Source organism: Oryctolagus cuniculus, chromosome 9 (genome assembly GCF_051225735.1).
Source record: "Oryctolagus cuniculus isolate XC-2025 breed Fujian yellow rabbit chromosome 9, ASM5122573v1, whole genome shotgun sequence".
Taxonomy (NCBI): domain Eukaryota; kingdom Metazoa; phylum Chordata; class Mammalia; order Lagomorpha; family Leporidae; genus Oryctolagus; species Oryctolagus cuniculus.
The window spans coordinates 12,683,484-12,711,408 of NC_142875.1; the positions used below are offsets into that span (position 1 = coordinate 12,683,484).

The window sequence follows — 27,925 nt, forward strand, 5'->3', positions numbered from 1 at the left end:
CTTCCGCGCCCTCGCTCCGGCTCAGAGTACCCGCAGAACCCGCGGCCGCCGCCGCGCCGCGCTCATTAAATCCACCGCTCCCGGGCAGGCGCACCGGCCAGGGAGGTGGCGGGTGTGGGCAGCGGGCACGCAGGCCCTGCCGACTCCGAAGAGTCTGGGGAAACCACACTCGGCCGCACTGACCGCTGGGGGCCCAATGGGCCAAGAGACGGGGAAGGAAAAGAACCAGTCCTTGTGTGCAGCCAAGAGGCTCGCGCGCAGCTCCCCGCCGCCAGGCCCGAGGCTTTGGTTTTTGTGCGGGAGCCGGCTTGAGAGTCCCCGACTCCAGAAAACGAACCCCACGTCCAGTCCATCCCCGGTTCTGCCAACTTGGGTTCGGAGCTGCGGCTCGGGCGCGGGCGTGCACCACGGCGATTGCCTCCGCCGCGCCCCGCACCATTCGGGTTCCTCCCGCACCGTAGGAGCGGCGCCGCGCTCGGTTCCTAGCCCCGGGACCACAGGCTTACCTCTTGGGACAACGAAAACTTAGCTCTGGGGGGGCTCAGCAAAGGAGGAGGTGGAGGCATGGGCCGCGGGTGTTTGAGAGGTGGGGCCTTGCGGGGGTGGGGGGAGATGGTGCAAGGACAGGCACCGCAACCAGTGGGCCCAGCACTGACACGGGAGTGGGCTTGGTGGACCCCAATTGCAGATAGCCCCCTCTCCCCACTCTCAATCCGGTCCCACGCTGACAGCTCGAGGTGCGGGTCGTGCGGAGTCCACAGAGCGGGCGGGCCTGGCCACTTCGAACGCTAGGAAGAGGTGGGGCAGGGGGCTTGTGCAGAGGGGAGAGGGCAGTGCCACCCAGCTCCAGCTCAGCAGCCTCAGGCCTTCCCACCACCCCCACCACCCTCGCAGAGCCTCAGAAAGGGAGAGTGGGAGCCCGTGTGTGCTGGGGTGTGGAGCGTGTGCGTGACTGTGGATGTGACTGTGGGTGACCCTGACCGTGAGCAACTGTGTAAGCATGTGTGGTTGTGGGTGACTGTATATGACGATGTGTGATTATGTGGGTGACTGTATGTGACCGTGTGTGACTGTGTGGGCACTATGTGTGTGAGACTGGGGGGTGACCGTGTAACTGTGGCTGTCAGGACAGGGTGTAACTGTGTGTGCGGCTGTGTTGGTGAAGGTGTGGCTGTGTGTGAGGTGAGGCTGTAGTTATTGTGTGAAAAACGGTGTAGGATTGTGGGTGCCAGCAAAGGGGCGCCCCCAGTCCCTGCCTGGCTGCCTGGCGCCCCCTCCTCCCAAAGCAGGTGCCAGGTTTCACCTCTTCAGGACTTCATGGGCTCCTAGATCAAGAGGGAGACGTGGGAGGGCCGAGTGGAGATCCCAGCACCAAGAGTTCCCGGAGGGGCCCAGTAGGGGCGGGGCGGCTCAGGGGCGGGGCGAGTCCCGGAAACTCCGTCCCTAGTCTGCCCGCAGCCTTGACCGTGACCTCAGTCGCTCGCTTGGACTGCCCGGGTCTTGGTTTTCAGAAGTGTCTAATACCAGGTTCAAACAGCCACAAATGCCTTTGTCACTCCCAGATGCCCAGCAGGACCGACCATCAGATCCAGTCTGGAAGGATCTCCATAGATCCCTAAGATAAAAACCCAACAACTCTCCCTCGAGGAGGGGAGGGGCGGGCTACATCTCCGCGGGCCGGTTCCGGGGTGACGGGTAAAAATAGAAACCCTCCTTCGTGGTCTGCTGGGGTGGCAGTGGGCTGCAGAGCCCGGGTTTCTGTGGAACCAAAGCATTGTCAGAGCAGACTCCAGAGTCCCACAAGTATTCTTTGCACACCTATTTTGGGTCCCCAGGGTGGGGGCACCCGCACCCACAGGGTCCACTACGTCTTGTCGGGGCCTCCGTTGGAGGCCTTTGCTTCTTAGCCCAGGGACCACCCCTCGAAGGCGCCCAGTGTTAGCCAGCCAGGCGGACACTGCGGGTAGCTGGCGGGCACCTGGGGTCGGGGTTCCCTGCGTGTCTTCCATGCAGCCGCTGAGCTCACTGGCGGGCTTCGGGGACACGGCCTCGGCCGGGAGACCCAAGCTTCGGCCAACTTGGGGTGCGGGAGAGCGGTCCAGTGTCCAGGGAAAACCGAGCCTCCTGCCCAGGCAGTGATGTGCCCTTGTTTTCAGGGCTTTCTACGGAAAATAAAACCACTCGAGACTGAAAAATCTGCCAGGAACAGAGACAAAGGGGCGAGGGGGTGGGGCGCAGGCAGGCAGAAGAGTGAGGGGACCGGCGTGTGCGGGGCCTCAGACGCTGTCCCCTCGCCCGCGTCCCGGCGGCGCTCGGCCTGGCAGCCCCACACCCGTTGCCCACGGCCGGAGCGGAAGCGCCGCGGCCTTTGCTCCGGCAGTGACCTCCACCCCGCCCGGGGACTTGAGGGGGACATCAGTGCCCCAGGAGAAGCTGACACCGATGCCAGGGATCACTGTGGTCATTAATAATGCAGCGAGGATCACGATAATTAATAATAATAATGATGGGCCTCCCGAGGGGGCTCCAGCTGCCTCCGGACTGAGCTCCTGGCGCTCGAGGGGAGGTCCTCGGGGGCCGCCGGCGCGAAGCGCGGAGGGAGCGAGCCCGGGAGCGCCGGAGTTCAAGTTGACGGCGGCGGCAACCGGCGTCCGGCCGCCCTGTGGGCCCTGAGGGAGCTGAGGCCGGCCTTCAGCCGTGTGGCTCTGGAGTCGTGGCAAGGGCAGGATAGTGTTCAGGCCCCAGTAGGCCCGGAGGCAAGGGTGGGGGAGGGAGGACCCCTGCGCCCCCGGCCGACCCGTGCCCGGCGCCTGTGGGCCGCGAGCTCGCGCGCGCGTTCTCAGTTCTGACATCTTTGATCCTCCTTAGGCGCTCGTGCCAGCTCCCAGTCCCCCATCCAGTCCGTGGGGCTGGAAAGGCCGAGGAGAAAGGGGGAGCCCGGGCTGCCTCGTGCGGGCGACGATGCCGCGGGAAGCCAGGGCCCGGGAGCGCGGAGCCATTTTGCAGGAAAGCTGCTGGCTCCCGCTCCACACACGGCGGGATGGACGGGGAGATCCCTCCGGCCGCGATCCACCCCGACGCCTCGGCCCTCCCCAGGGACTTAGGGGGCCTCTGGCACCCCTGCGACTTTCAGCTCTGCATAGCCACGGACCGCTAGGTGCTGTGAGCCAGGCCTCGGCTCCTTCCTGTTTCCCGTCCCCCTCCCCAGGAAAAGAAGCCCCCCCAACCCCCCGGCCTTGAGGGGGTGCCACCCCGCCCCCATTCCAGCTTTCTCCTCAAAACCAACAGCTTCCCCCCCAAAATGAGAAAGTTAAAAACATTTGGAACAGACAACTTCATTTTTACTCAAGTTATAATAAATATTTAATCTGACTCCCTCTCACCCCCCCCCCCCGCCAACGGGGGTGGGGGAGCTTTGGAGGACCCGCAATGATTTCCCTCACAGCTTATAACGCGCTCAGGGAACCCTCCCAAGGATCGGTAACATATGCCAATTATTTTAATAATTTTGTTTAATATTATTAGGGGTTATAAATTTGATTTTAATAGGGGGCTGATGGCTTCGGGAGCTGGCGCTGGGGCCGCCGAGGAGCGCGAGCCTGGCGCCCGGCCCCCTGTGAGTCACACGCGCCACCCACGCCGGGCTGGAGGCCGACTTCCCGGGCCAGCGAACAGGTAGCGGTCGCCCGGCCTGGCCTCCGGCCGGCGGCTGCAAAGCCCCTCCGGACTAGGCGCGCCCCTAGGGCCCGGGCCGCCGGGGAAAGGAGCGAGGAGCAACGGCCACCGACCCAGACGCGCGCATTCCGGGGCTCCGCGCAGAGCGCCCGGGCGCACCCACGGGGGCGTCGCCGCCGCCCCCCTGCCCCGAGGCCTTTCAGCGCTGGGCTGCGAGGAGGATAACCCCAGGGTTTGCCCGAGGCCCCCTGGACAGACAGGGACACCCAGGCAGGTGGAGTATACCTTGGGCGTTCAGGGACTTAAATTTCCCTATGCCTACCCTCTGGTTATTAAAATTATTTTTGCCTTCTCCCTTAGAGCATCGTTTGAAAACTCTGACAAAAACCCTGCATGGAAGGGCAGGGGGACTGAAAAGCCAAGGGCCCATGCTACAGCTCCCTGCCTCCCTCTCCCACCTGGCCATCTTGGACTTTTCGTTCCATTTTATTCTAGTGGATTAGGTTCTCTTTTATTTGGCACCCAGGGTTTGTTACTTTCCTAGCTATTCTCTTCCCCCAAAGAAAAGTAACCGGTACTATATGTATCACTGCCCCTGGAACATCCTGCTTAAGACATGCAGTGTTTCTCTGGCAAGCCCCTCTGCTTAAAATTTCAAGAATAAACTTTTGGCAGAAAAACAGGCCCTTTTAACCGATCCTCACCGGGCCAAGTTCAAAAACAAAGTGCTCGGCTCAGTTTTAAACGTGCAATTAAAAATAACTGTACCTCGGCTTTTCAGAGGGAGGGAGAGGAAGGGGGTAGGGGAGGGGGAAGACAAAGAATAAGGAAATGTTTAGTGCTCTCAGATCAGCCCAAGTCGCTGGGAGAAAGAAAGGCATTCCCTCAAATAATGGAGCCATTAGAAAGTCTGCAGGTTCCAGCCACCATTCCTCACAGGGGCTTTCCAAAAATTTAATCCACTCTCGGCTACCAAACAAAGGGTGCGGAAAATAATTTGGAAACTTTCTGCCAAAGGGGCAGTTTGGTGGCGTCTTTGGGGATCCGCGGCACCTTCTCCCCCAGTGGTGGCTCCCACGACTGAGGCAAGCATCCCTGCGCTGTCTCCTTCCCCCTTCAGTAATCACTTGGCTAGTGGGGAGAAAAAAAAATAGCATCTTCGTGCAGTTTCAACACATTTTATTATATTTCTGTATGCATTACTCTCAAAACATATCACAAGAAATGATCAAACCACTTAAAACCTTCAAATAAAAAATCTGGAACAGTTTATGCCCACAATTGTACATATTTATAGTTAAGAAACATTCTTTATAAATATTGTTTCCTCTGTAGCAAGTTAATACCATAATTTAATTACAAATGGATAAATATGGCAACGGGTATTTACAGAAGGAACGGGCGTTATGACGGAAAAAGCTAACGGCACGACGTTTATTCCCCCCCACAATCTTTCATACAGGAACTAACAAATCGGACTTGCAAAAGCACTAGAACATCACACATAAACCCAGCTAACAGAAAAGTACATTCACAAGCGTTGGTGGCGGCGGTGGCATGTGTGCGCGCGGGTGGGTTGTGCTGAAGACACAGAGGGAGGGAGACTTTGGCACGGCTTGGTTTGTTTTTTTTTTTTTTTTTCCCCAGTCTATAGTCGCATGAAGTTGACAATCAAGTTGCCTCATAAAAAGGAACACAATATTCAATAGCACAATACAAAATAAACCGTTTTCCTCCACATCACTTAAAAAAAAAAAAAAAGAAACCGGGTCCAAACTAAAAGGCGCTTCACTGGGGGAGGGCAGGGGCAAGGGGCGAGGGGAAGGCGGCCTGGAGTTTACAAACGGACAAACTTCTATGCACCAAAGACGCGCTTCTGACCGCCGCGGAGGGAGGGCCCGCTATGTACAGTCTGTCGGAGGACGGAGGGCAGGGGCTGGGGGGGTGGGGCCGGGTCAATATTTTTGTGGGTTTTTATTTTTTTAAATTTTTTATTTCCTATTTTTATATATGTTCAGCTTCAGAAACTCCAGAAGGGCTATTTTTGCTTTTTCATGCCTAGACTTAAAAAAAAACTTTTAAAAATCCTTCTGCTGGTAAAATTATTTTCATCATCATCATAAAAATCCGATTCCGAGTGTTAACAACACGATCACAAGGTGCCCTCGGGGAGGGCGGCTGCTGCGCCCGGGTGGGGACGGGGAGAGGGAGACAGCCCCCCCCCCAGGCCCTCACACGTACCATTCATTGAAGTTGGAGGAGAGGCCGCTGTGGCCCCCGGCCGTACCGCTGCCCCCGCCAGAGCTGCCGCCGCCCCCGCCGCCCGCCCCGCCGCCGCCCCCGCCACTGCCGCTGCCACCGGCCGAGCCGCCTCCCGCGCCACCGCCGGCCGAGCCTCCGCTCCGGTGCACGGCGGACACCGCGGCTGCCGCTGCAGCCGCCGCCGCTGCAGCCGCCGCCGCCGCCGGGGACAGGTTGGAGCTGCTCTGGGGCTCGGCGCTGGGGGACACCAGCCCCGGGGGCGTGGACGACTCGTAGCCAGAGCTGGCAGCGGGCGAGGACTCGGAGCCCTGAGGGGAAGACTCATGGACCTGCAAGACAAAAGCCGGGAGGGGGGACCAGAGGGGACTGGGTGTGAGTGCAGCTGCTGTGGGGCTGGGCCCCTGAGGACGGGAAGCACCCCCAGCGACCGCCCTGGGCCCCCCAGCTCCCCACCCCCAAACACACACACCGCCCCCCACGCCCAGGCCCGCGCTGTGGCCTGCGCCCGGGCGCCGCGCTGGTACCTTCATGTGTTTCCGCAGCGAGCTGGGGTGCGTGTAGGACTTGTCGCACATTTTGCAGAGATAGGGCTTATCGGAGGTGTGCACGTGCATGTGCTTCTTCCTGTCGCTGCTGTTGGCGAAGCGCCGGTCGCAACCCTCGAACTCGCACTGGAACGGCTTCTCCCCTGCGGACGGCAAACACAGCCGCTGCAGCGCGCACCCGAGACCCGGCCGCCTGCACAACCCGGCCGCCTGCCCACCTGACTGCCTGTTCCGCTCTTTCGTTTCCTGTTTTGCTTTCAAACCCCAACCTGACGCCCGTCTCCCCGGACTTCTAAACGAATTCCGGGATAGATCTGGGGCCCTGGCGCGCGCGCGCACACAAACACACACACACACACACACACACACACACACACGCCTTCTATAGGGCTTCTTGGATACGCAGCTCCGAACAAATGGGTCTCGCTGTGGAGAAGCTGTTGTTATGACAAAATATTTTGGGCATTATCGAAATCACACAGGCTGCTGTCGGCTTCTCTCTGGGGCCAGTAGGCAATTACATTTGGAGGCGCTGCGTCCAGCGTTTGGGGACCGGGCTGTGGAGGCAGACTGAGCCAGTATTTTTGCATCCAAAAGTCTGCAAGTTGAATTCACCGTCATTCCAGCTTTTTTTTTTTTTTTTTTTTTGAAGGAACTGTTTTCTGAGGTCAGGCAGCATCTGATGACTGGAGGGGCCCGGGCTGGGGGGAGGTGGGGGTGGGGGTGTCAGCAAAACTGCCCTAAATCTCCCTGTGGGGTTTTGTGGCGGTGCCGGCATCCTGTTGCCAGAATTCCAAGCACTTGGAGTCATTTAGAGGTGTGAGAACTCAAACGTCGCTCCACTTGGAACGGGAGGCCGTGGAACGTTAAATTCCATTAGCACCTAAATTGTTTTCTAAAGACATCCGCTCAGACACGGGACTCGGAAGCGAGCATTTCATGCAAATACATTTCTCAAATTTTAAACCTTGTTAAAAGCTCGTCTCGCACCTCGGCTCCCTCCCTTCCCGGAAGAGAACAATAGGCCGCTGGCGCATCCCCACTTCGGGGTAAATATTGACGAGGGAAGTTGCAAAAACAGTTGGCTTTCTTTTCGGAAATCGTCTGGCGCGATTTCGGCTGGGACCCGGTCAGAGACGAACCATCGCCGAGCCGCGAGGCGCGCGTGGTTTTGCGGTGCTTTCTTCTCACGCGATCCCCCAGCGGGGCCGCGTTGCCCGAAGCTCTCGCCCGCCCGGCAGTGGGTCCTAGTCCAGAGCCGCAAGCCCTCCGGTGCCTATTAGAGAAAGCTCACAAACTACGGCGGAGTCCCGGGCGACCCGCCCCGGGTCGGCCTCAGCGCGCGCGCACACACACGCACACACACACACACACACACACTTTTTAAAAATGAGAAATCCTTTACAGCTTCGGCTCACACCAGACTGCTGAGTGGAAAATTGTCCCGGGGAAGGGCGTCTGGACCCTGAGTACGAGAAGTGGGAAAACACACAAGTCTCTCAAACACAGGCGCACACCCGGAGCAAAAAGCACATTCAGATAAGCTGGCAAGACCTCGCTCTAGGCTCGCTTCCCGGGCACCGGCTTGGAGAGCGGTTTTGTTTAGTGCGTTCTGGTTTTGGACGGAAACTATGCACCCGGGCTGAGCAAACGAAGCAAGTGCAACACCCAAAGCATACATCTGATGAGACTCGGGTCACTGGAAACACAATTCCCACACATGGAAAAACCCAACCCCAGTACTGTTCTTCCATCCTCCAACAAAAACAAGCTGCCGGCTCTCTTCGCTCACACAAAGTATTTCCCACCCCAGGGCCCAGCTGGCCTTCGGCGCGCCCGGAGTCGTACCCCACCCCCGCCCCTCACAACCGTGAGCGTCTCTCTCCCTGTCCCGGCCCGCGGTTACCTGTATGGGTCCTTTTGTGGATCTTGAGGTTCTCGGAGCGCGCGAAGACCTTGCCGCAGCCCGGGAAGGGACAGGGGAAGGGCTTCTCGCCGGTGTGCACGCGGATGTGGTTGACCAGTTTGTATTTGGCCTTGAAGGGCTTGCCCTCGCGCGGACAGTCCTCCCAGAAGCAGACGTGGTTGCTCTGCTCCGGGCCGCCGACGTGCTCCACGGAGACGTGGGTCACCAGCTCGTGCATGGTGCTGAAAGTTTTATTGCAGCTCTTCTTGGGGTTGCTCAGCTGCTCGGGGTCGATCCACTTGCAAATGAGCTCCTGCTTGATGCACTGCTGCCGCATGTAGCGGAAAAAGGCACCGGGGTGGTGGTGGTGGTGGTGGTGATGGGCCGCGGCCGCTGCCATGTTCATACCCATGTTCATATTCATGGGGCCGTACTGGTTGTGGAGCTGCGCCGCCGAGTAGGGATCGGTCCGCGGGCTGGCCACCTGGCGGTATTGCTCCGAGCGCCCGAACACCTCGCCGGGCAGCCCGAGGCGCATCTGCCCGTTGAGCACATTCTGCGAGCCGTGCGGCCCATGCTGCTCCGGGAGGCCGGGGAAGAGGAGGTGGCCCTGCGCGTCCGAGTGCGCGTGGTGCAGGCCGCCCGCGCCCGGCCCGAACAGTCCGTGCTGCCCGCCGCCAGGCGCTGAGTCCCCGAAGCCGCGGCTGCGGAACAGGAAGTCCCGGGTGGAGTTGAAGGGCGGCCCAGAGTAGGAGCCAACGTGCGCGGCGTGGGGCCCGAGCGCCGCGGCAGCAGCCGCAGCCGCAGCGGAGCCCGGGTAGGCGCCGGGGCCCTGGGACGTGAACGCCGAACTCTGGCCAGGCGACAGCTCATGCGCGCCGGGGTTGAGCTTGAAGGCTCCCATGTGCGCGGCCGCGGAGTCCACGAAGCCGTTCTGCGCCGCCGCCAGGCTCAGCTCTCGGTCTTGCATCTCCGCGGCCGCCGCCGCAGCCGCCGCGGCCGAATGGTGATGGTGGCGCGCGAAGCTGCCCACCCCGATGGCCGGGAACTGCGGCCCCGCGTCCAGGAGCATGGCCAGCGCGCCCGCCCGCCCCGCCGACCCCGGCGAGCCCCGCGCCTCGGCGCCGCCTCGGCTCCCTCTCCCGATCCGAGCGGTGCGTCCGGCGGCCGCCGGACTCTGGGCGCGAGCGGCGGTGATAGCGGCGCCTTCAGTCCTGGGAGCCGCGCTTCTGCGCCCGCCGCCTCCGCCGCCGCCTGGATCTGCCTCGGGCGGCCGGGCGCAAAGCGAAGGCGCGGAGAGGAAGAGGAGGAGGCGGCGGCGGCGGCGGCGGAGGCGCGGGAGGAGGAGGAGGAGGAGGTGGAGGAGGAGGAGGAGGAGGTGGAGGAGGAGAAGAGTCCAAAGCCAGGCGGAGAACCAAAGTGTATTAAAGGAGCTGCGGCGGGGGCGGGCGGGCAGGGCAGGGGAGGGCGGGCGGGAGGAGGGAGCGGGAGGGAGGTGTGGGGAGCCGGGCGGAGAGGGGGGCCGCCGGGGCCGAGCGCCGCGCCGCGGCCCCCACCCCTGCGCGTACCCGCGCGCGCACGCACTCCCTGGCTCTCCCGCCCCGCGGACCCCGGCTCGGTGGAGCCGAGCGGCGCCCGCAGACGGAAATCACGGCAGCGGCGGGGCCACGGGGCCCGAGGGCGGCGGCTGTGTGAAGGCCAGGCAGGCGAGCGAGGAGAGGACAGCGCCCGGACCCCGCGCGCCCGCAGCTCCACCTGATCACGGCGGGGGCGCCGGGGCGGCAGGCGGTGGCCAGGCGGTCGCTCCCTCCCCCGCGGCCCTGCTCGCGCCGCCCCACGCGCTGCGGGTATTGTTCCGCGCCGCGGCTGCGGTGTTTAGCCCTCCACGTCCTCCGCGCTTGGCATTGGCTGCGCCTCGCGTAGTAAACTTGCAGTGGCCACGAATTCCCCCGATGAAGGAAGCAACCGTGCCGCTCCCTCTTTCTTTAAGTTGTGCGGGAGGAGGAGGAGGAGGAGGGGTACGGGGACTGTGGGAGGGGAGAAGGCAGCGGGGCGGGGGGTTGGGGAGGAGGAGGAGGCCGGGCGGAAAAACAATAACAACAATAAAAAAGTGATCTCTCGCCCGCCCCCTTCCTCCCGCTGCCCGGCCCCGGGCGCAGACCCGGAGCGATCGGCCGCACGGGCGAAGGCACCACGGAATCCCGCGGCCGGAGCAAGCGAGGAGGCCCCGGTGGGCTCCCCGCTCCGGGCCGCGATGGCTGCGTCCGCCGAGCCTCTGTTGGTTTCGGTGGGCGCCGGCGCCACCTTTTATTTTATTTTTTTTATTTTTCGCCTCCTCCTTTTCCCGTCCCCTCCCCCCGCCCGGCGCCCTAGCGTAGCCTGCCCCGGCCTCCCGCCCGCTCCGGGCCGGGCCTCCTGGCCACGCCGCCCCTTTAACAGCGGCTCCCACCCCGCCCGCCCTCCGGGCGCCGCTATTGGCCGCGGCGGCCGTGTCACTCCGGCGCCCCCGCCCAGTGGCCGGCCCGCCCCTCCCGCCCGGCGCCCCGGGAACCCGCGGCTGCCCCGGCCTGGGCAGCCGCCGAACGGGTCCGCGGGCTCCGGCTGCCGGCTTGCGGCGCTTCGCCCGCGCACCTCGCGCTGCGGTTCCTCGGCCTGACCGGCGCGGCGCTCCCGGGAGCTGGGCGCAGACGCTGCGCGGGCCCAGGGACGGCGCCCCGGCGCTCGCGGCCTTCCGTGGAAGCCACCGAGCAGCTCCCGGCGGAGCTGGAGAACCCCGGTGGCGAGCGATCGGGGCCGGCTGGCGGGAAGCCGTGAGCGCGGGTACGACTCCGGCCCGGGGGCGTGCCGCGGGGGCTGCCCAGGACCGGCCGGCTGCGCGCTCACCCGCCCCCTGTCTTCTCCGCGCCTTAGTAACCCCGCTCGGTGGTGTTGCAAACGCAGGTGAAGGGCGGTGGGCGTCGGTAGGCGTAAGTCGAGCCAGATGCACCCGCACATTCCCTCAGGACCCGCGCCCGGACGAGCACTTCATCCCCTCTCGTGTCCCTGGCGCGCCTGGCTCCTCGCGCCGCTAGCGTCCTGCTCGGGTTACAGCGGTAAACGCAGGGCAGCAGCCCCTCGAGGGAGGGGGCCCTTCGGAAGCCATTTGTAGACAGTGGCACCCAGCGTGCCCAGAAGCGGGGACCGCTGCCACCGCGACTCGGGTGGCTCCGGCCGGGGTTTAGCCGCAGGGTCGGGCTGTGGGCCTCCAGAGGAGAATCTGCGCGTATTCGTAGGACTTAAACTTTAGGGACGATGCGCGGGCGCTCCCGAAGCAGCCAGTGTCCCCGCCCCGGGGCCGCCCTCCACGGATGTCGCCTGTCCCTCGGCCCGCTAAGCTCGAGCTCTCGAGGGAACCGGAGGGAGAGCACGGCGGGCCCGCTGGCCGAAGTGCGAAAGCACGGCCCGGAGCCAGCGCCTTTCTCGGCGCCGCTGGCCTGGAGAGCTGCTTTTATTTACACATGTCTGGGAGTTGAAATAAAATTCAGGAGAAGGGAGACAACGTGCGCTTCAACATTTATGTTGCAGTGAAATCAGCCAAAACGCGGGAAGCGCCCTTCGGTTCTCTGAGGCCCGCAGAGCCCGCGCGCTCTGTGCGCCAGCACAGGCCACCGCTGCCGGCCCCAGCGGGTCTCAGCGGAGCAGAGCTGGTCGCAGCTCCTTCCACCGGGGGCCGTGCCTTCCCTCTTCCCCCACCCGCCCACCCGTAGCCATTTGTGGGGGGTGGGGGAGCGACGAGAAAAAGGGAGGCTTCTCTCCTCTCAAAGCCTGGGAGTCCGCCTCGGGCGCGGCAGGTTCTCGGCTGCCCTGAAAGGAGGCGACCAGTGTCTCTTCTCCACACCCCACTCTCTGACAGAAGCGGGACGGAGGGCAGGTGTCACACCGCTCCCCTAGACTGCGGGCAAGGGGTGCACCTGAGGCGGAGAGAAGCTCCCGGGAGAAAGGTGCCTCACTGGTTTGCATCCATTGCCAGATGCCCGGTGCACGGGGGGGGGGGGGGGTGTCACAGTTGTTTACCTGATTTATCAATGTATGCTGGGGGGCGCGGAGGGGTCGAGGGGAAAGTACTCGGAAAGGCTTCCACCAAAAACCGTTCCCCAAAGAAGCACCTCTTGGTGGCGGTGGATTGCGAGCCTAGCAGCCCCGCACTCCCTTAGACCAGACTCGCCTCCCTTCCTGCGGGCCAACCCGCTTCCCAGCCTCGCTCCTTCCCGCACTTTCTCACCCCCGTCTCCGTCCTCCCTCCCTCTCCTCTTTGACCCATTCTCTCCCTCCGCTTTGATTCCTCCTTTGCGGCGCCCGCGCTTCGGGGAGGCGCGGCTGGGCGCTCGCTCGCGCTCGGTTCCAGGGGCCGCGCGCCGCCGGGCAGTGGGGCGGACGCCTTAATTCCCGCCGGAGACCCCGCAGGCTGGGCCCTCCGGACTATTCTTTCCCGGCTCCAGTTCTCCTCTCTCTGCAGGACACAGAGGAGCTGAGCCAAGTTCAAAGTCACGTCGCCGTCCCCGCTCAGAAGTGCTTTATTTCTCTAAACCGCAAAGCCCTTTCCTTCTTACATTTTTTTTTTTTTTTAAGGAAGGAGAGGGAAGTGCGAGATGGAGAGCAAGGAAGGGGGGGGGAGCCTGGAAAAAGCTTTCAGAATTATTGCCTCCAAAGGGGGAGAAAGAAAAAAAGCGGCCAAGCTGCTTATGCGCCATTAAGTGATTCCAGTTTTTCAACAGGTTTCGGGAAGTACAGTCCGCGGCCGGGTCAGGCTTGTGGGACCCGCAGGAGTCTCCAGCTCAGGCACACACGTCCCCTTTTTGTAAGTGTCCCAAAAGTGTTCTTTGGAAATGTCACAGAGCCCACACTGGCTGGGCCCACTCCTGGGCCTGGGGAGGCTCTGAGCCCCGCAGAGGAGAGGTCGTGGGCAAGTGGAAGGGAGGGGGCAACACGGAGAATCTCGGGTGTCTTCCAAAAGCAAGAAATCCCACCCAACATCCGAGTACCCACGCACTGAACATGCCAGCGTAGTCTGCGGCCTCTGCCCGGGTGCTGGGTTCTTTCATAGAGTACATAGAAAGGGTATATGCACACCCACCACACCCGCTCTCAGGGCCTAGGTGTACATTGCTGGGCACCAGAAGCCAAAACAGAAAACAAACAAAACCCACCATTACATTGAAAAGCAGAAATGCTTGGTCATTTCCATTCAAACTTTAAATTTTCCTCTTAAGGAGAGGAAAACGTGGGGAAATGTGGGGAGGGGTCTGTGGGAGAAGAGATGGGAGAAGCTAGAGTGGCATAAGCGCTCTGTTCAACCTGGACCCAAAAAAGTGGCAGGGGGTTAAAATTCACAGGATTCCAACACCATCATCTATGTCACACACTCATAAATTCAACAAGATCATCAACAGGATATTAAGTTGCAGGTCACCTTTGATTCAGCTTCCCAGCCACTCCTGGCCTGGGTGACCCCTGACCCATGAAGGACCACATGTGTGGTGGGGCAGCCCCCATCTGTAAAAATCACCTCGAACAAAAGTTCTTTTGTCAGGATTTGAGAGAAGTATAATATTAAAGAAGGGGAAATTGTGAAAATCTCAGCCAATGTTGTAACTTTTAAATACCATTTTTAAGAAGGGGGAGTTGGAGGTGACATAGGAGCCAGCCCTCTCTAGACTGCTATAAGAACTTCTTTTCTTCCCTACAGTTAAAATTTACTGTTTTGTAACTGGGCTTATAAAAAGTCTCTCTATAAAATATGTGTTCACCAGCGGTTCAGTGATGGTGATACAAAAATATTTATGTATTTGTCAAAAGGGACTCAGAAGGGGAAAAAAAAAAAAAAAAGGAAAGAAACCATCAGCCACCCATCCCTAGCTTCACCCCTCAGAGGTGACTCCAGTTGTGGTTTTGCAAAAGGAAGAGAATTGTCCTTCCTGGTTTCCTCTGCTATAGAAAAAACCAAACCAAACAAACAAAAAGCAGGAGGCATTAGCTTCCATGAATGTGTTTAATTTATTCTGAGGACTGCTGTCCTTTGGGCTCCCAGGCAAACTACATCCAGGGAGGCTGAACACCGATGACAGGCAAGCAGCTTTCCAATAAACTGCAGTATTATTGCAATAGACTTTGTAATACAATTTATGCTGTCATTCATAAATAACAATGCCATATGTCAACCATATTGCTTACACAAGTAAATCCATCAACGTGTCACTATTTGATTTATCTCAACAGCTTCTTCAAATATTGAAGTATAGATATATGGGAAGGGGTGTCAAGTGGGTGTACTACCCGAGAAATGTGAGTTTTTAAAAACTGCAATGCTTCTGCTTCCTCCTCCTTTCTAAGGGCTGAAGGGGAGAATCACACCTTCTAAATAAATACTGGTGCTTTTATGAGCCTTGGACATGTAAGAGAGTTTTGTGGTTCTTGGCCTGACCTTCTGAACGTACCTTATGACACAATGGTGTGGTTCCCAATCCCAGTGGATAAATGTAGGTCAAAGGCCTCTCTCCAACAACCTCCATCTCTGAAGGTAGAAGTGATTGATAATCAAATGGCAGTGTTTGATGACAGGCTAATTTTTTACCCAGTGTATTCTACCGTAGTGGGGAAGTACAGAGGGTGGTGCTTTTTCAACAGCTTTTAACCACAAAGGTCAAGTGGATGAGGGATGGGTCCAATTCTCACCAATCCAAACAACCTAAGACAAATCCCATGGCATCCACAGCTACCCAGCCCCAAGCCCTTGCCTTTGTATCCTCATGAAACCCACGCACGTGTGTGACACGGATCATACACTTGAGCCTGACCCGCGTGTTTGACTTCTCTGAGCCTGAGGACTGAACGGGAACTCAGAGGGGCCCAGAGAACTGCAAATTTTGGTGCAGAGCATCCTAAGCCCCTGGGCCCAGGCACTGCACCCAGCTCTCAAGTGGGCGAGAGGATTTGGTCCCTGTGGGTGCAGACGGGGTGGGCGGCCGGCCAGAAGACGCGGTTCTGGACGTTGCTGTCTAGAAGCCTGGAGAACCTGATTTGGTTGCGGAAAGCACTTGAACCCAAAACAGCCATCACTTCTGGCGCTGACAACGCTCGGCCTGGGAGTGGCCCCACCAACACCCCCTTGCCACCTCACCCGGCTGTCGGAGAGATCTGAGTGAACCCAGCATCACCGCCGACCCGCTGTCTGCAGGCAAACCCCCAGCCGGGCGCCCACTAAGCACCCATCGGTGCTCCTGGGCCGGGGTCCTCAGATCCTTCTATTTCCCCTTCGCCCTTGAACCCGTCCCCAGCGCGGCCCAAATGGCGCGAGCTTCTCCCAAGCCGCCGGGCACCCAGCCCGGCTGCCAGGAGGCCGCCCTTGCAGAAATCACGCGGGACCAGCGAGTCGTAAAGTAATTGCGGGGGCAATAAAAGGCGGCTCTGTGGGTCCCCCGGCTCCTTTCTTGTCCGCCCCACCATCCCCGAGTACCCCCTCCCCCCCGCCTGCAGAAACAATCAAACAAAAGCTCAAAAGCCAGGAAATGTCCAATTCACTTCCCTCAGAGTGTATTAATTGCCCACACCCATCGCAGGAAACTTGGCTGCGTTCGGGGAGGAACGGAGGGCAGCGGGAGCGGGCTGGGGTGCAGCCGCAGTAGCTCCCTCTGCGCCGCGGGGAGCCGTGGGCGCCAGCCCCAGCGTCCCCCGGGGCCTGGGCAGCTGGGCGCGGAGGGGCAGCCCGGTTCCGGCCAGCCGGGTATTTGCTGTGCCTCTCACCTACCCAGCCTCTTCGCGCCTTTACTCGGGGCTGGAAGGAGGTTGGAGTTCGGGGTGCAACAGCGAGGTCCGGAGTGAACCGTCCCACGGGCGCCTGCAGACCCCAGAGAGGGCATTTTCGTGGCTTGCCACATTGCTGCCTCTGCACCAGCCCCTCCGCCGCAACAGCGCGGACAAGGGCGTGCGTTTGAGCGATTGTCCCCAGTGGGCAGCACAGCCATGGAAACACGGGGGCTAGCTCCAGAGAGAAATGGCATAACGACTTCTATAGCCCCCTGCTTTTAAAACTAGTATTATTTTCTTCAACGCCCTGGAAATTGTTGGTGTTTATTTAGGAAGTGTGACTCAGTCCATTGGGTCCTTAGAAACTCGGGAAGTTAAGGGGGTTTGATTTGGCTCACAAATAGCTTGAAAAAGAAAAAGCGCACCTGGGGTCAGGCGGGTCATCACAATAACAAAAAGCGCGTCTACAAAATAAAAAGCTCTTTTATAAAGAAAGGCAATCCCGGAAATCCACGGCAAGCATTCCTGCGGACCATGGAGCTGGGCCTATTCTCAGGTTTAATTGGCAGGCGGTTTATTGGCGCCTTATTGGTGTTGATTGAAATTTTGCTCCCAGCCCTTTCTTTTAAGCATTAGCATCTCAAGTCGATTTACCTGAGTCAATTATCTTTTTAGGGTCTGGGTTTGGTCATAAATTTGCAAATATTCATTAAACTCACTTTGTAAATATCCCTCTCTCCAATAGTTACCCAAATCTCTATTATTGCACTAAGCAAGTTCTCTCCCTCCTTTTTCTTTAAGGCTTCCATAAAAAGAAATTGATCAGGGAGCTATATTTGAATTAAGACATATTAAATCGATGACAGATACATATCACGCTGTGTTTAACAAGAGTTGTACAAGGAGGCGGGTTCCAGATTCCACACGGCTGTGCTGCACCATTCTTCACATTTTTACAGCCTTTCCTTCATGCCTTCACCCATTAAACCATTAAATTTCAGCAATTCAATAAAACAAAGCAGTTATAATTTTGACCAAAAGCTATTTTGAAGGGGGTGGAGGTACCCATTTTATTGCACAATAAAAATGCTCAACAGTCCATATTAAAGGCCAGGTTGTGTTTATTTTCGTCTTTCTTTATCCATTCTTCTATGGTTTTGTTTTTACTTCTAACTTGCAGGAGTGAATTCAAAGCTGCCATTTTTGCAGGTATTGACACCCATTGTGAAGAAATTCAAATAAAGGAAACCCATTTGCAACGTTCCGAGAGGGAACCGAAGGTAGCCTGGTGAGGATTCCAGATAGGATGCTTCCTTCAGGAACCACCCATCCAGATGGCACGGCTCTCCATCGACCTTGGCGTGGCTGGCTTGAGATGTTTTAAGTTCTTGAAACAAAACAAAACAAAAAAACAAGCAAAGTCTCTTCCTCCTCAAATACAGATGTGGATTTTGTCGCTGCTGTTTATTAAAATATTTTTGTTAAGTCTCCACATGTGAACTTCATTGATGCCTAAAGAAAAAGCCTATTTGAAATTTGACGGTGGCATTGTCTTTGTTTACTTGTCAGTTTTTATAAGAGAAATGACATTCCCAAGCTCACAGGGAAGCTCCTTGTTAAACATTATCCACACCAATGTAAATGGCGCCATCGAATCAACTCTTTTGAAAATATTTCTTATTACTTCCCAGATCACTACCCGACCAAGGCTTTATGTGGGCTTTTACTTTGACTGCAAACGAATTAAGCTGAAAACAGGATTTACTATATCTCAAAAGAAAAAAAAAATCACACTCTAATCCTTGTTGCTTTCTAATAGTTTTATGAAGGAAGCAAAATAAAAAATTCTAAATCCTTAATTTCCTGAACATTTTCGAGCATGGTAAATTTCCAAATTTCTTTTAAAAATCTAAGCTTTTGGGGGCAGCAAACCCCTAGGGATCCCACATTTCTCAGTCTCCCAAAAGCGGTACAGGGACAGAATTCTGTCTAAAAAAAAAAAAAGAAAAGAAAAAAAACCCTGACTTGATATCAAGTCAAGAAAGGGACTCGGTTTAAAAAAAAAAAAAGTCGTTTTTTGGTTTCAAAATAAAAAGTCTCGGCTAATTAAAAGCCGAAAAGGTGAAGAGTTACTGTATTAGCAGATAGCGAGGGCTTTTCAAATTTTTAATATTTTAATGGATGAGTTCTAATTAGCATTCTTTTCAAAGAAACTGAGGCACAGGGGCGGCGTGTATCTGGACCGGAAGGAGAGGTTCTGCTTACAGGACACGGCGTGTCTCACGGCTCCTGGCCACTGTTATCTCCGAGAGGCAAAAGTTAGAGTCGCTGCCCAATATCCTCCCTCCCGCCCCTGCGCTAAATCTAATTGGAAGTGGCAGATATAGAACCGATGAGTAGTGAGATTACACTCGAGCCAGTTCCTTTGAACCATGTTGAAAAGGACTCCATGAGCTAAAAAGTCGAGGTAAAACGGTTCTTTGGGGGTGGGGAGGTCTATTTTGACTTCACCTGGAGTATTTCGGAGCCAAATCGCTCAAGTCGTTTTGCAACCAGGGAAGACTTTTAATAACCTTCCTCGTCCCGCCTCCAGTCTGTGCGCCCTGGTGAGCGCTGGGCAGACTGGGTGTCCAAGCAAGAAGTTTCTGGCATCACCGCACTACGGATATGAAGGAGGAGGAGGAAAGCGTTCGGGTGCTGTGGCAGACCAAGGTTACCGGGGTCCCCTCCTCGCGCTCTGCGCCCCGGGGTGCTCGGTCCCTCGCCGCCCCGCGCTCGGACCGCGTGCCGGCGCACGCCCTTAGCGACGATCGTCCGGGGAGCGCGGGGCGCTGCGCGCGCAGGCCAGGCTCAAACTTTGCAAGTGCAACTTGGGCATCCCCGGGGAGGCGGAGACGCGGGGCTCCGCCGGAGGGGGGGCGGGGGCGGGCGCGCGAAGCGAAAGCGCAGGCGGCGAGCGCACAGGGGCGAATCCCCGCTGGGCCGAAGGCCTGAACGGGAGCCAATCGGGCAGCCGAGGCTGCTGCCAATCACGCGACTCCCTCCAATCCCACCCGTGCCATTTCCAAACTCGCGGTCCCACTGTGCAGCTCCAGTGTGGTGTTCACTCTGCCAATCGCTGGAGGACAGAGTGGCAACAAGAGTAAGCAGAGTTAGGAGGCCAGGACAAAAGAAGTTAAAGAGCCCCTAATATATACATGTTTTTGAAGGCGGGCAGAAGGGAAAAAAGTGCCCCCAGTGAGGGTCTATGGGCCTGACTGTGTAGTTCTGATGGAGCCCCCTTTGAGCAAGAGGAACCCGCCAGCGCTGAGGTTAGCGGATTTGGCAACGGCTCAGGCCCAGCCGCTTCAGAACATGACAGTCTTCCCGGCGCTGGTCCGCGCGCCCGCCCACTCCCAACGCCGTGCCGCCGCGCACCTCCGCCCGCTGGACCTGGGCGCTGACCCCGGCGTGGCCGCCACTCCGCTCGGACCTGAGCACATGGCCCAGACGAGCGCGCTGGGCCTCGGCCCTTCCGCCCAGGCGCTCCCGGTGCAGCCCGAAGCTCCGGCGGCCGTCGCCCGCTCAGCAGCCTCGATCCCGCACCCCGGCCGCGGGGGCAGCAGTGGCGCGCAGCTCTCCGCGCCCCCGCCCCCAGCCCCTCCTCTTCCTCCCTCCCCGTCGCCCCCTCCCCCTTCCCCTTCCCCTCCCCCGCCTCCTCCTCCTCCTCCTCCTCCTTCTGCCCTCTCGGGCTACACCACCACCAACAGTGGCGGCGGCGGCAGCAGCGGCAAAGGCCACAGCAGGGACTTCGTCCTCCGGAGGGACCTTTCCGCCACGGCCCCCGCGGCGGCCATGCACGGGGCCCCGCTCGGAGGGGAGCAGCGGTCCGGCACCAGCTCCCCCCAGCACCCGGCCCCGCCTCCCCACTCGGCCGGCATGTTCATCTCGGCCAGCGGCACCTACGCGGGCCCGGAAGGCGGCGGCGGCGGCCCGGCGCTCTTCCCCGCGCTGCACGACGCGCCGGGGGCCCCCGGCGGCCACCCACACCCACTCAACGGCCAGATGCGTCTTGGGCTGGCGGCGGCGGCCGCGGCGGCTGCGGCAGCCGAGCTGTACGGCCGCGCCGAGCCACCTTTCGCGCCGCGCTCGGGGGACGCGCACTACGGGGCGGTGGCGGCCGCGGCCGCCGCGGCCCTGCACGGCTACGGAGCCGTGAACTTAAACCTGAACCTGGCGGCGGCCGCGGCCGCGGCGGCGGCCGGGACTGGGCCCCACCTGCAGCACCACGCGCCGCCCCCGGCGCCTCCGCCGCCGCCGGCGTCCGCGCAGCACCCGCACCAGCACCACCCCCACCTCCCAGGGGCAGCCGGGGCCTTCCTGCGCTATATGCGGCAGCCAATCAAGCAGGAACTCATCTGCAAGTGGATCGACCCGGAGGAGCTGGCCGGGCCGCCGCCGCCGCCGCCGCCACCGCCACCGCCCCCGGCCGGCGGCGCCAAGCCCTGCTCCAAAACTTTCGGCACCATGCACGAGCTGGTGAACCACGTCACGGTGGAGCACGTGGGAGGCCCCGAGCAGAGCAGCCACGTCTGCTTCTGGGAGGACTGTCCGCGCGAGGGCAAGCCCTTCAAGGCCAAATACAAGCTCATCAACCACATCCGCGTGCACACCGGCGAGAAGCCCTTCCCCTGCCCCTTCCCGGGCTGCGGCAAGGTCTTCGCGCGCTCGGAGAACCTCAAGATCCACAAGCGCACTCATACAGGTGGGTGTCTGTCCCCGGCCGCGCCACCGCCTCCTGCGCCGCCGCCGCCTCCTGCGCCGCCGCCGCCGCCGCCTCTGCCGCTGCTTCTCCTGCTGCTCGCCTTAATTTTTCCCTCCTTCTGCTGCTGCTCTTCGCATACGTATAACCCGGACATGTGACTTCTTTTTTTTTCTCTCCCCCCCCTTTTTTTTTCTATGAATAAGTAATTCGATAGCACACACAGGCCCCGCGCTGGGTTCCCACACGGCGGAGTCTCCAGCGCGCCCGCAGCCCCTCCAACCGGGACCGGCCACGCGCTCCAGCCGCCGCCGCCGCCGCCCCGGAGCAGAAGCAGCAGCAGTCGGAGCAGGAAGGCGCCCAGGACGGTCGGCAGCCCCCACCCGCCCGGCCCCGGGAAGTCGGGGAGGGCGACAGGGAAGGGGGGCCGGGGTCGCCCGGGCCGCGCCTCGGTCGCTGCGCGGAGAGCAGCGGGCGTGGGATTTGCCGGTGCCTCCGGGGCGGGGTGCGTAAGGGTCCCCCCCTCCGCTCACACACACTCGACGCGGACACCCCAGTCCTGCGACCACCCTTGTGCCGTCGCCCGGCCGGCCTCACACAGGCTCACACGTGCCCAGGAGGGGCTGGGTTTGGAGGACCCGGCGGCTGTCCTGTTGAGGAACGTTCCAGTAGGAGGAGGAGGAGGCCTTGCGCGCCATGGGGCTTGCCAGGGGTGGGGGTGGGGGTGGGGGTGGGGGAACCCGGCGCCACGGGGAGCCATGGACGCCGAGCCCCGCTTTTAGGGGGTGTCCCGGCCATGGTGTGGAGGCTGTGGGCCGCCGGCCGCCGCGGGCTGAAGCGCCGAGGGGCGCGGGCGGGATTTATAGGACAGACCATATTATTCCTCAGAGGACGCTTAAGCCACCGGAGTTTACGTTCCGTAATCACTCGGCTGATTTATCGGCGCGGCGGCGGGCGGAGGCGGACGCCAGGCCGGGCGCCCGGCGGCTCTGCGGCAGCAGCCCCCCAGTGCAGGGCCGGCCTGAGGCCGCCGGGCCGCGGCGACGCCCCCAGGCCTCCCTGTGGGACCGCGCAGGCCGGGAGCCCGAGATGGCCCGGAAGCCGCGGGTTGGGTTTTGTTTCTGGTGGGGAATCCGTGCGCCTTGAAGGAAGCTTCGCACGAGGCCAGGCCTTCCCCCCGGGTCCTGGGTTGCTGGCCTCTGGTTCCACCTCCGGCAGACGTTTGCTCTCGTGCGTGGGCCCCGGGGGAGGGAGGCCGGCGGCTCCGGCTTGGCCTCAGACCCGTGCCTGGTGCTTCTGTCGGTCCCTGGGGCCGTCCCAGGCTACCACGCAGCTCTCGCCTTTGCAGGTTCTCAGAGGGGCCCGCGTCCTGACCCACGTGCCTCAGGCCGGCTCGGGCAGGACCCGGGAGTTGTCCACAGTAGCTTCCCGTCCTTTGGCACCGCCACCTGGGCCCTTGAGCTCTGTAAACAGTGTAATTCTGTCGGAATCTGAAATGTACACACTGGGCTCACGCTCAGAGGAATGTGCTCCCTGCCCCTAGGCCGCCTGACCGAGGGACGGTCCGCCTCCCTGTCCTTTTTTTCTCCAACTTTCTCCCTGCACCCCTCCTTTACCCCTCCTTTTCTTTCTTTCCTCTCTGTATGCCTCTGCTGGGTCTGATTGCTTGTGTTTCTCTGGAGGAACAAGCAGCGTTCACCACATTGATTTCACAATCCGTGTTAGGCTGTACAGAAACAATATTAAAGGATATTTCACGTTTGTGTAGGGTGCAAAAGCAAAACCGCTTAAGCTTCCGTGTTGAACAAGGATTGACCGTTAAAGGAGGGCTGTGTTAGTTGAGTACTACCTCTAAGGAATTGTAATACAGAACTCGGTACAAATGCTTTGGTAAAATGGGATTAACTTTGTTGTACCTCATATTCAGAGAAGTTTTGAAGCTTGCGATTACCGTTGTGGGTCCTGTGTTCCTCTCTATAAGAGGCATATTTGGAAAATGTCTAGTTTCATTTTTAGGCACCATTTCCCTGTAAGGAAAGTCACATTCCAGGCATCTGAGCACTTTCAGATGTGCTAATAACATATCCTGGCATTGAAGCCGTCTGTCATTGGTAAAATACTGAAAAAACAAACTACATTGAAATATTTGTGTGGAAGGAATGGGAAATTCGCCACAGAGGTTTGTGTATACTGAGCTGAAGCTTAATATTTTCAGTCTAAACAAAAAGTTATCCAAAGCAAAAATACCCTAACAAGTGTGTTATCAAAGTAAGCTGATGAAATGTGGAGAAATTCAGCTTTATTTTTTAAATCATCTGTATGGAAGGAAATATTGTAAGATCGGTATGGGATGACTTGTTGAGTTATGAACGCAAATAGATCAGGTTCCTAGACACCAAGATGAGAGGGGAAGTCCAGTTACACTGTTTCCTGCTCTCTTTTTTGCTTTTTAACCCCAAGGTGTGGTTTGGCTGAATTTTTGAGTTGTCTTACGCAGCCGGTGGACTTCCTGGCCTTGTGTTTAAAGGCACTGGTTGGTTAGACCAACTGGCGGGAGTGATGGCCCAGTGGAGAAAGCTGGTAGAATTAGTTGATTTAACAGCGTCAGGTAAAGAAAGGGTAGGTTCTGGCGGAGGCTTGTGGTCTTTATTGCTGTCGGTTCCGGTTCTGTTCCCTGTGAGAGCCGGAGGAGCAGAGAGGCCAGCAGCTTGTTCACTGCCCAGCCAGCTTTGTAAAAATCCAGTGAGGGGACTGTGTGTTTCACCAGGTGCCTTCATTTCCAGAGAGAACTGTTTAGTTTTACCTGTTCCTCTCCCAGCGCCGCAGTCTCTCCTACTGCCCCTTTCCACCAATGAAATCCCTCTGAAACAAACTGCCCTTATTAAAATTCTTCCGCACCCCCAGTTCACTTTCAGTTTAGCTTGTGTTGATTTGCATTTCTCTTAAATTCCTACACCATCCAATGGCTTTGGAAGTATGATTTTTTTTTTCAGGATTTATCTTGACAAGGGGATCTCATTGCATTTTTAAGCGTACTCATCTGGGCATAAGTGTATATGTGTGCAGTGTGGGGGGGGGGTGCAGTCCTAGGTGGGTTCAGTATAACATCTCTCCCTGACCCATGTGGTTCTGCAGGGGCTGTCATCAGGCCCCTCCCAAGGTCACATCCAAGCAAAGCCTTCAGGCCAGGGGACTTAGGCTCAAGTCTCCTTATCCTTTGGATCCTGGAACACAGACTTCAAGAATAGAAATTGGGCTGGGAGCTGGTGTGTGGGAGAACGTGAAAATGTATGCCTACTTCTGCTCCAAGATTTCTCTCACGTGAGAGGGCTCTGGAAGGCCATTGTTAACCTTTCCTGTGTTTTCTTGCAGGGGAAAAGCCTTTCAAATGTGAATTTGATGGCTGCGACCGGAAGTTTGCCAACAGCAGCGATAGAAAGAAACACTCCCACGTGCACACCAGCGACAAGCCCTACTACTGCAAGATTCGAGGTTGTGATAAATCCTACACTCACCCCAGCTCCCTGCGGAAGCACATGAAGATTCACTGCAAGTCCCCGCCACCTTCCCCGGGAGCCCTTGGCTACTCTGCGGTGGGGACTCCAGTGGGTGCCCCCTTGTCCCCTGTGCTGGACCCAGCCAGGAGCCGCTCCAGCACTCTGTCCCCTCAGGTGACCAACCTCAATGAGTGGTATGTTTGCCAGGCCAGCGGGGCCCCCACCCACCTCCACACACCTTCCAGCAACGGAACCACCTCCGAGTCTGAAGACGAGGAAATGTATGGGAACCCTGAAGTTGTGCGGACGATACATTAGAGTTTATTATTATGATCAATAATAAGTGAGATAATAACAGGGAGTCCTTGGACCATATCCTAACCTGAGACAAAGCTGTGACTCAGACCGGGTCTAATTAGCCCTATTTATTCACTAGGAAACCCTATGGTGTTTGTACATTTAATTAATTTAATTAAGATATTTGGGCTTTTTGTTTTTTCTCCTTCTTAAAAAACAAACAGAAAAACAACCAAGCTGGACTTGTACATTGCAGGGGGAAAGGGCTGGGGGCAAACTGTACCAAGGAAGATGGAGAGATTAATCGAGATACACACTGCCGATGCTGTATGTCTGTCTGTCTACCTATATATGTATGTTTAAAGGAGGAGAAAACAAGCATTAAGTTAGAACTTAACACAGCCACCAGGCCCTCTTGTGTTTCCCAGAGTGCCTCTAGAATGCCTTTGACACTACCATGTAGGCTGCTTTTGAGCCTCCTCGTTGGGCCCTAATTCTACAAAGGCCTCTTGATTGTAAAACACACACTTGCTGCATTGCCAACAGATCCTGGACTGTGCCTGTGTCCAGAAATATTTGTAAAAGCCCTTTCAGTTCTAATATTTATGATTTTTTTTTAAATGTCCACTTTTTTTTTTTTTTTTTTTTTTTTTACCAATCTCATTCTAGTGTGATATTTTTATACGGGATTATTTGTTCAGTACCCTACTTGTGTGACTTCAGAAAGAAGACGCGGCAACCTGGTATCTCTTCATCTGTTGTTACTGTGATTGTTGAAGCAAAAGTGGAGAGAAAAAAAGCTGCTGCCATAGACCACCTGTGAAACTGTGATATTTTATAAAACAAGAAATCCAAGTGCTTTCTTTTTCCTCTATGGTGGGTTTTTTTTTTTTTTTAATCTGAAATCTCAGATGCTGCCTCCTTACTATGTCCAAACTTCTTGTGTAATAAAGAGATTTCTTTTCGATCAAAACTTTGGGATGCCGACATTCACAGCAAGGTCTGAGGAGATGTGATGATGGCATCGTGCCTATGTTTTTGAAAAGCTGTTTCAAAAACAGGCCAACTACTCTTTTATACTGTTGTATCAACATTTTTAAAGTCTTTATTTTTCAAAGCCTAAAGCTGCATTTTCTCCACCCGAGCACTGAGCACACAGAAGTCTACTCCATTTGAAAATGACAGTGTGTGAAGTGTAGGATGTGCACGGAAAGGGGAGGGGGGTTGTTATACATATTAAAATTTTTAAAAGGTTTATAGTTACCAGCAAACACTGATGAATGTGTGACCTTTGCCAGATCTGTCAAGGGAGAATCAGAAAGGTCAAGGACCCAGGACAGTGACTCGTAGTCAATTTATTTTCGGTTGGTACAACACATCTCCTGTGCAAAATGTAGTCCATCAGAAGCATCATACAAATATACTAAAGAGCACTAATTTACCCTCAGAGACCCTGAAGACAGCCCCCTCCCCCAGGGTTTGTAGAAATTTGTTTTGTGTGCTGTGAGTGGTTGATGTAGTCTTGTCATTGTTAATAACTTGTATGTGAACACTTTTATTTGTACAGTTGAATTAATTTATTTTTAGACATCATCTTTTTTTTCCTGGAAGAGTTCAAAACACACCAAAGAATTATATTATACATTTTGGTGAAAGATTGTCATTTATGATCCATGATTTATTTAAACAAAACAAAAAGAGGAAAGAAAATGGAAAGATATATTTTTAAGCTTACTTGAATGAACAGCGTAATGTGAAAACCAAGTCTCTTCCTGCATGTCTTTTTTGCATTGTGTTGAACAAGATGATATATATATATATATATATTCTAGAGTTCATAGATCTGTTGCTAGTACAGAGCATGGTGCTGTCATTTGGAAAGCCTTCCAATGTTGTCTTCAGACTGTAACAGTGATGATGAAACATGCAGACCCTCCTTTAATGCAGAAAAGGACCATAAAACTTGAATATAAAGTCATTCTACATTTCTAAAGTTCATTTGCTGTTTGTATTACTCAATTTCAAAGCCCTTTCAAATAGGAAAGATAAGGTATGGATGGGGGGGATAATTTATTGTAAACTTATTCGGACAAAATATTCCTGATGTATAATGAGTTGTTTTATTTATACAACTTTTTCGATGGTAGTTTGCACTATTCTTTATTATGCTACAGGTTTATTTATTATGAAACAAAGGAATATGTATTTTATGTATTTTGCCATGCATAGGTTAACTCTTTGCCACAGATTTATTGGTTCCTGATACACCTGAAATAAAAACTTAAAATGTGTACCTCCAATAGAAAGAAAACAAGAATGATTATGAAGTGACAAATCTAATAAAGGTATTCTTCCTATGTATTGCTCATGTCCTGCCTGATGGCATAGCTCTGTGATTCCCTTAAAAAGAAAAGGAACAGGTTGCTAAGATAGGGAACATTAGGCTGTCTTCCCTTGATCTCTTGATTTCTTAGCTTCTCACAAGCAATACTGTATTTTTACAGCTTGGTTTAATTTGCCAGTTTAATCTAGAAAATACAAGATCTTTATGAAGGCAAATCCCTTGCAGGTTGAATTTATGGTAGCGTACACTTTAGGGGTTACTGTATTCATGTGTTAAAATTAATATGCTTAGCAACAGTGATTCTCATCATTGAAAAGCTAAAAAGTGCATTTTAGCCTTTCTTTGGTGCCTAGCCAGTAAAGTAAAAAGAAAAGATGGAAGGACAGTGATAGACTTCCAGACACAGAAAGTGAAAGAAAAAACTGAGGTGGGTAGTGAATGAAATTGAGTGGTGAGAATCAAATTCCTCTAATATCAGGTATGGGAGGATCACAATACGATTTTAATGTGCTTTGTATTTTTAAGTTGAGTGAATAGAAATAACAAGCTCAGCATTTTGAGGCAAATGTTGAAGAAACACCAGTCTTTGAAGACAACAAAAGTAGTTTAATGGATTTGGCTACGCACATGAACAAGCCTGCAGGTTTGCACGTTTTAATGTTAGGTGATACAAAACTGATAAAGGGCAAATAGTTAAAAACAATTGGCAGTGATGTCAATAAGCATTTCTCCCAAAAGTTATAGTGGCTTTGAAAAGTCAGGATTGCTAAATGTAGTCAAGGTGAAACAGGTTGCAAAGAGTGGTTTTAAGCCAGATGACAATGACCAGCACACGAAGGAGAAAAACACTTCTAAATGAGGCCTCCAGTCAATGGG

General features: G+C 56.3%; 2 protein-coding genes across 5 annotated transcripts; one reads left to right on the forward strand and one right to left on the reverse strand.

The window, feature by feature from the left end:
• Positions 1–4,833: 4,833 nt before the first annotated feature.
• ZIC2 (Zic family zinc finger 2) lies at positions 4,834–9,781 on the reverse strand. 2 transcript variants are annotated; one of them, XM_051850484.3, is made up of 3 exons: positions 8,389–9,781; positions 6,462–6,625; positions 4,834–6,266 (listed from the first exon to the last, which is right to left on the reverse strand). In XM_051850484.3, the coding sequence occupies exons 1-3, from the start codon at positions 9,458–9,460 to the stop codon at positions 5,907–5,909; spliced, it is 1,596 nt and encodes a 531-aa protein (XP_051706444.1). In that variant the 5' UTR covers positions 9,461–9,781; the 3' UTR covers positions 4,834–5,906. The 2 variants fall into 2 exon arrangements, with proteins under 2 accessions (XP_051706444.1, XP_051706445.1); XM_051850485.3 differs by having other exon boundaries at positions 6,128–6,303; positions 8,389–9,603.
• An 8,421-nt stretch (positions 9,782–18,202) lies between these two features.
• Positions 18,203–27,066, forward strand: ZIC5 (Zic family zinc finger 5). Of its 3 annotated transcripts, XR_016212714.1 has the most exons (3): positions 18,203–20,914; positions 21,118–21,279; positions 24,284–27,066. XR_016212714.1 is itself a non-coding variant. In XM_089303473.1 (2 exons), exons 1-2 carry the CDS (start codon positions 19,441–19,443, stop codon positions 21,126–21,128), a joined length of 1,485 nt encoding a protein of 494 aa, XP_089159599.1. In that variant the 5' UTR covers positions 18,203–19,440; the 3' UTR covers positions 21,129–24,545. The 3 variants fall into 3 exon arrangements, 2 of the variants coding, with proteins under 2 accessions (XP_089159599.1, XP_051706442.1); XM_089303473.1 differs by having other exon boundaries at positions 21,118–24,545; XM_051850482.3 differs by lacking the exon at positions 21,118–21,279 and having other exon boundaries at positions 18,207–20,914.
• The last annotated feature ends 859 nt before the right edge of the window (positions 27,067–27,925 follow it).

What these genes read in the sequence shown, in the direction of transcription:
- ZIC5 (XM_051850482.3), top strand. Translation starts at nt 19,441, where the DNA reads ATGGAGCCCCCTTTGAGCAAGAGGAACCCGCCAGCGCTGAGGTTAGCG. An exon ending in CCACAAGCGCACTCATACAG is followed by an intron (nt 20,915 to 24,283) that starts GTGGGTGTCTGT and finishes GTTTTCTTGCAG; the next exon opens with GGGAAAAGCCTTTCAAATGT.
- ZIC2 (XM_051850484.3), bottom strand. Translation starts at nt 9,460, where the DNA reads ATGCTCCTGGACGCGGGGCCGCAGTTCCCGGCCATCGGGGTGGGCAGC. An exon ending in CCACAAAAGGACCCATACAG is followed by an intron (nt 6,626 to 8,388) that starts GTAACCGCGGGC and finishes TGCCGTCCGCAG; the next exon opens with GGGAGAAGCCGTTCCAGTGC. An exon ending in CGCTGCGGAAACACATGAAG is followed by an intron (nt 6,267 to 6,461) that starts GTACCAGCGCGG and finishes TTTGTCTTGCAG; the next exon opens with GTCCATGAGTCTTCCCCTCA.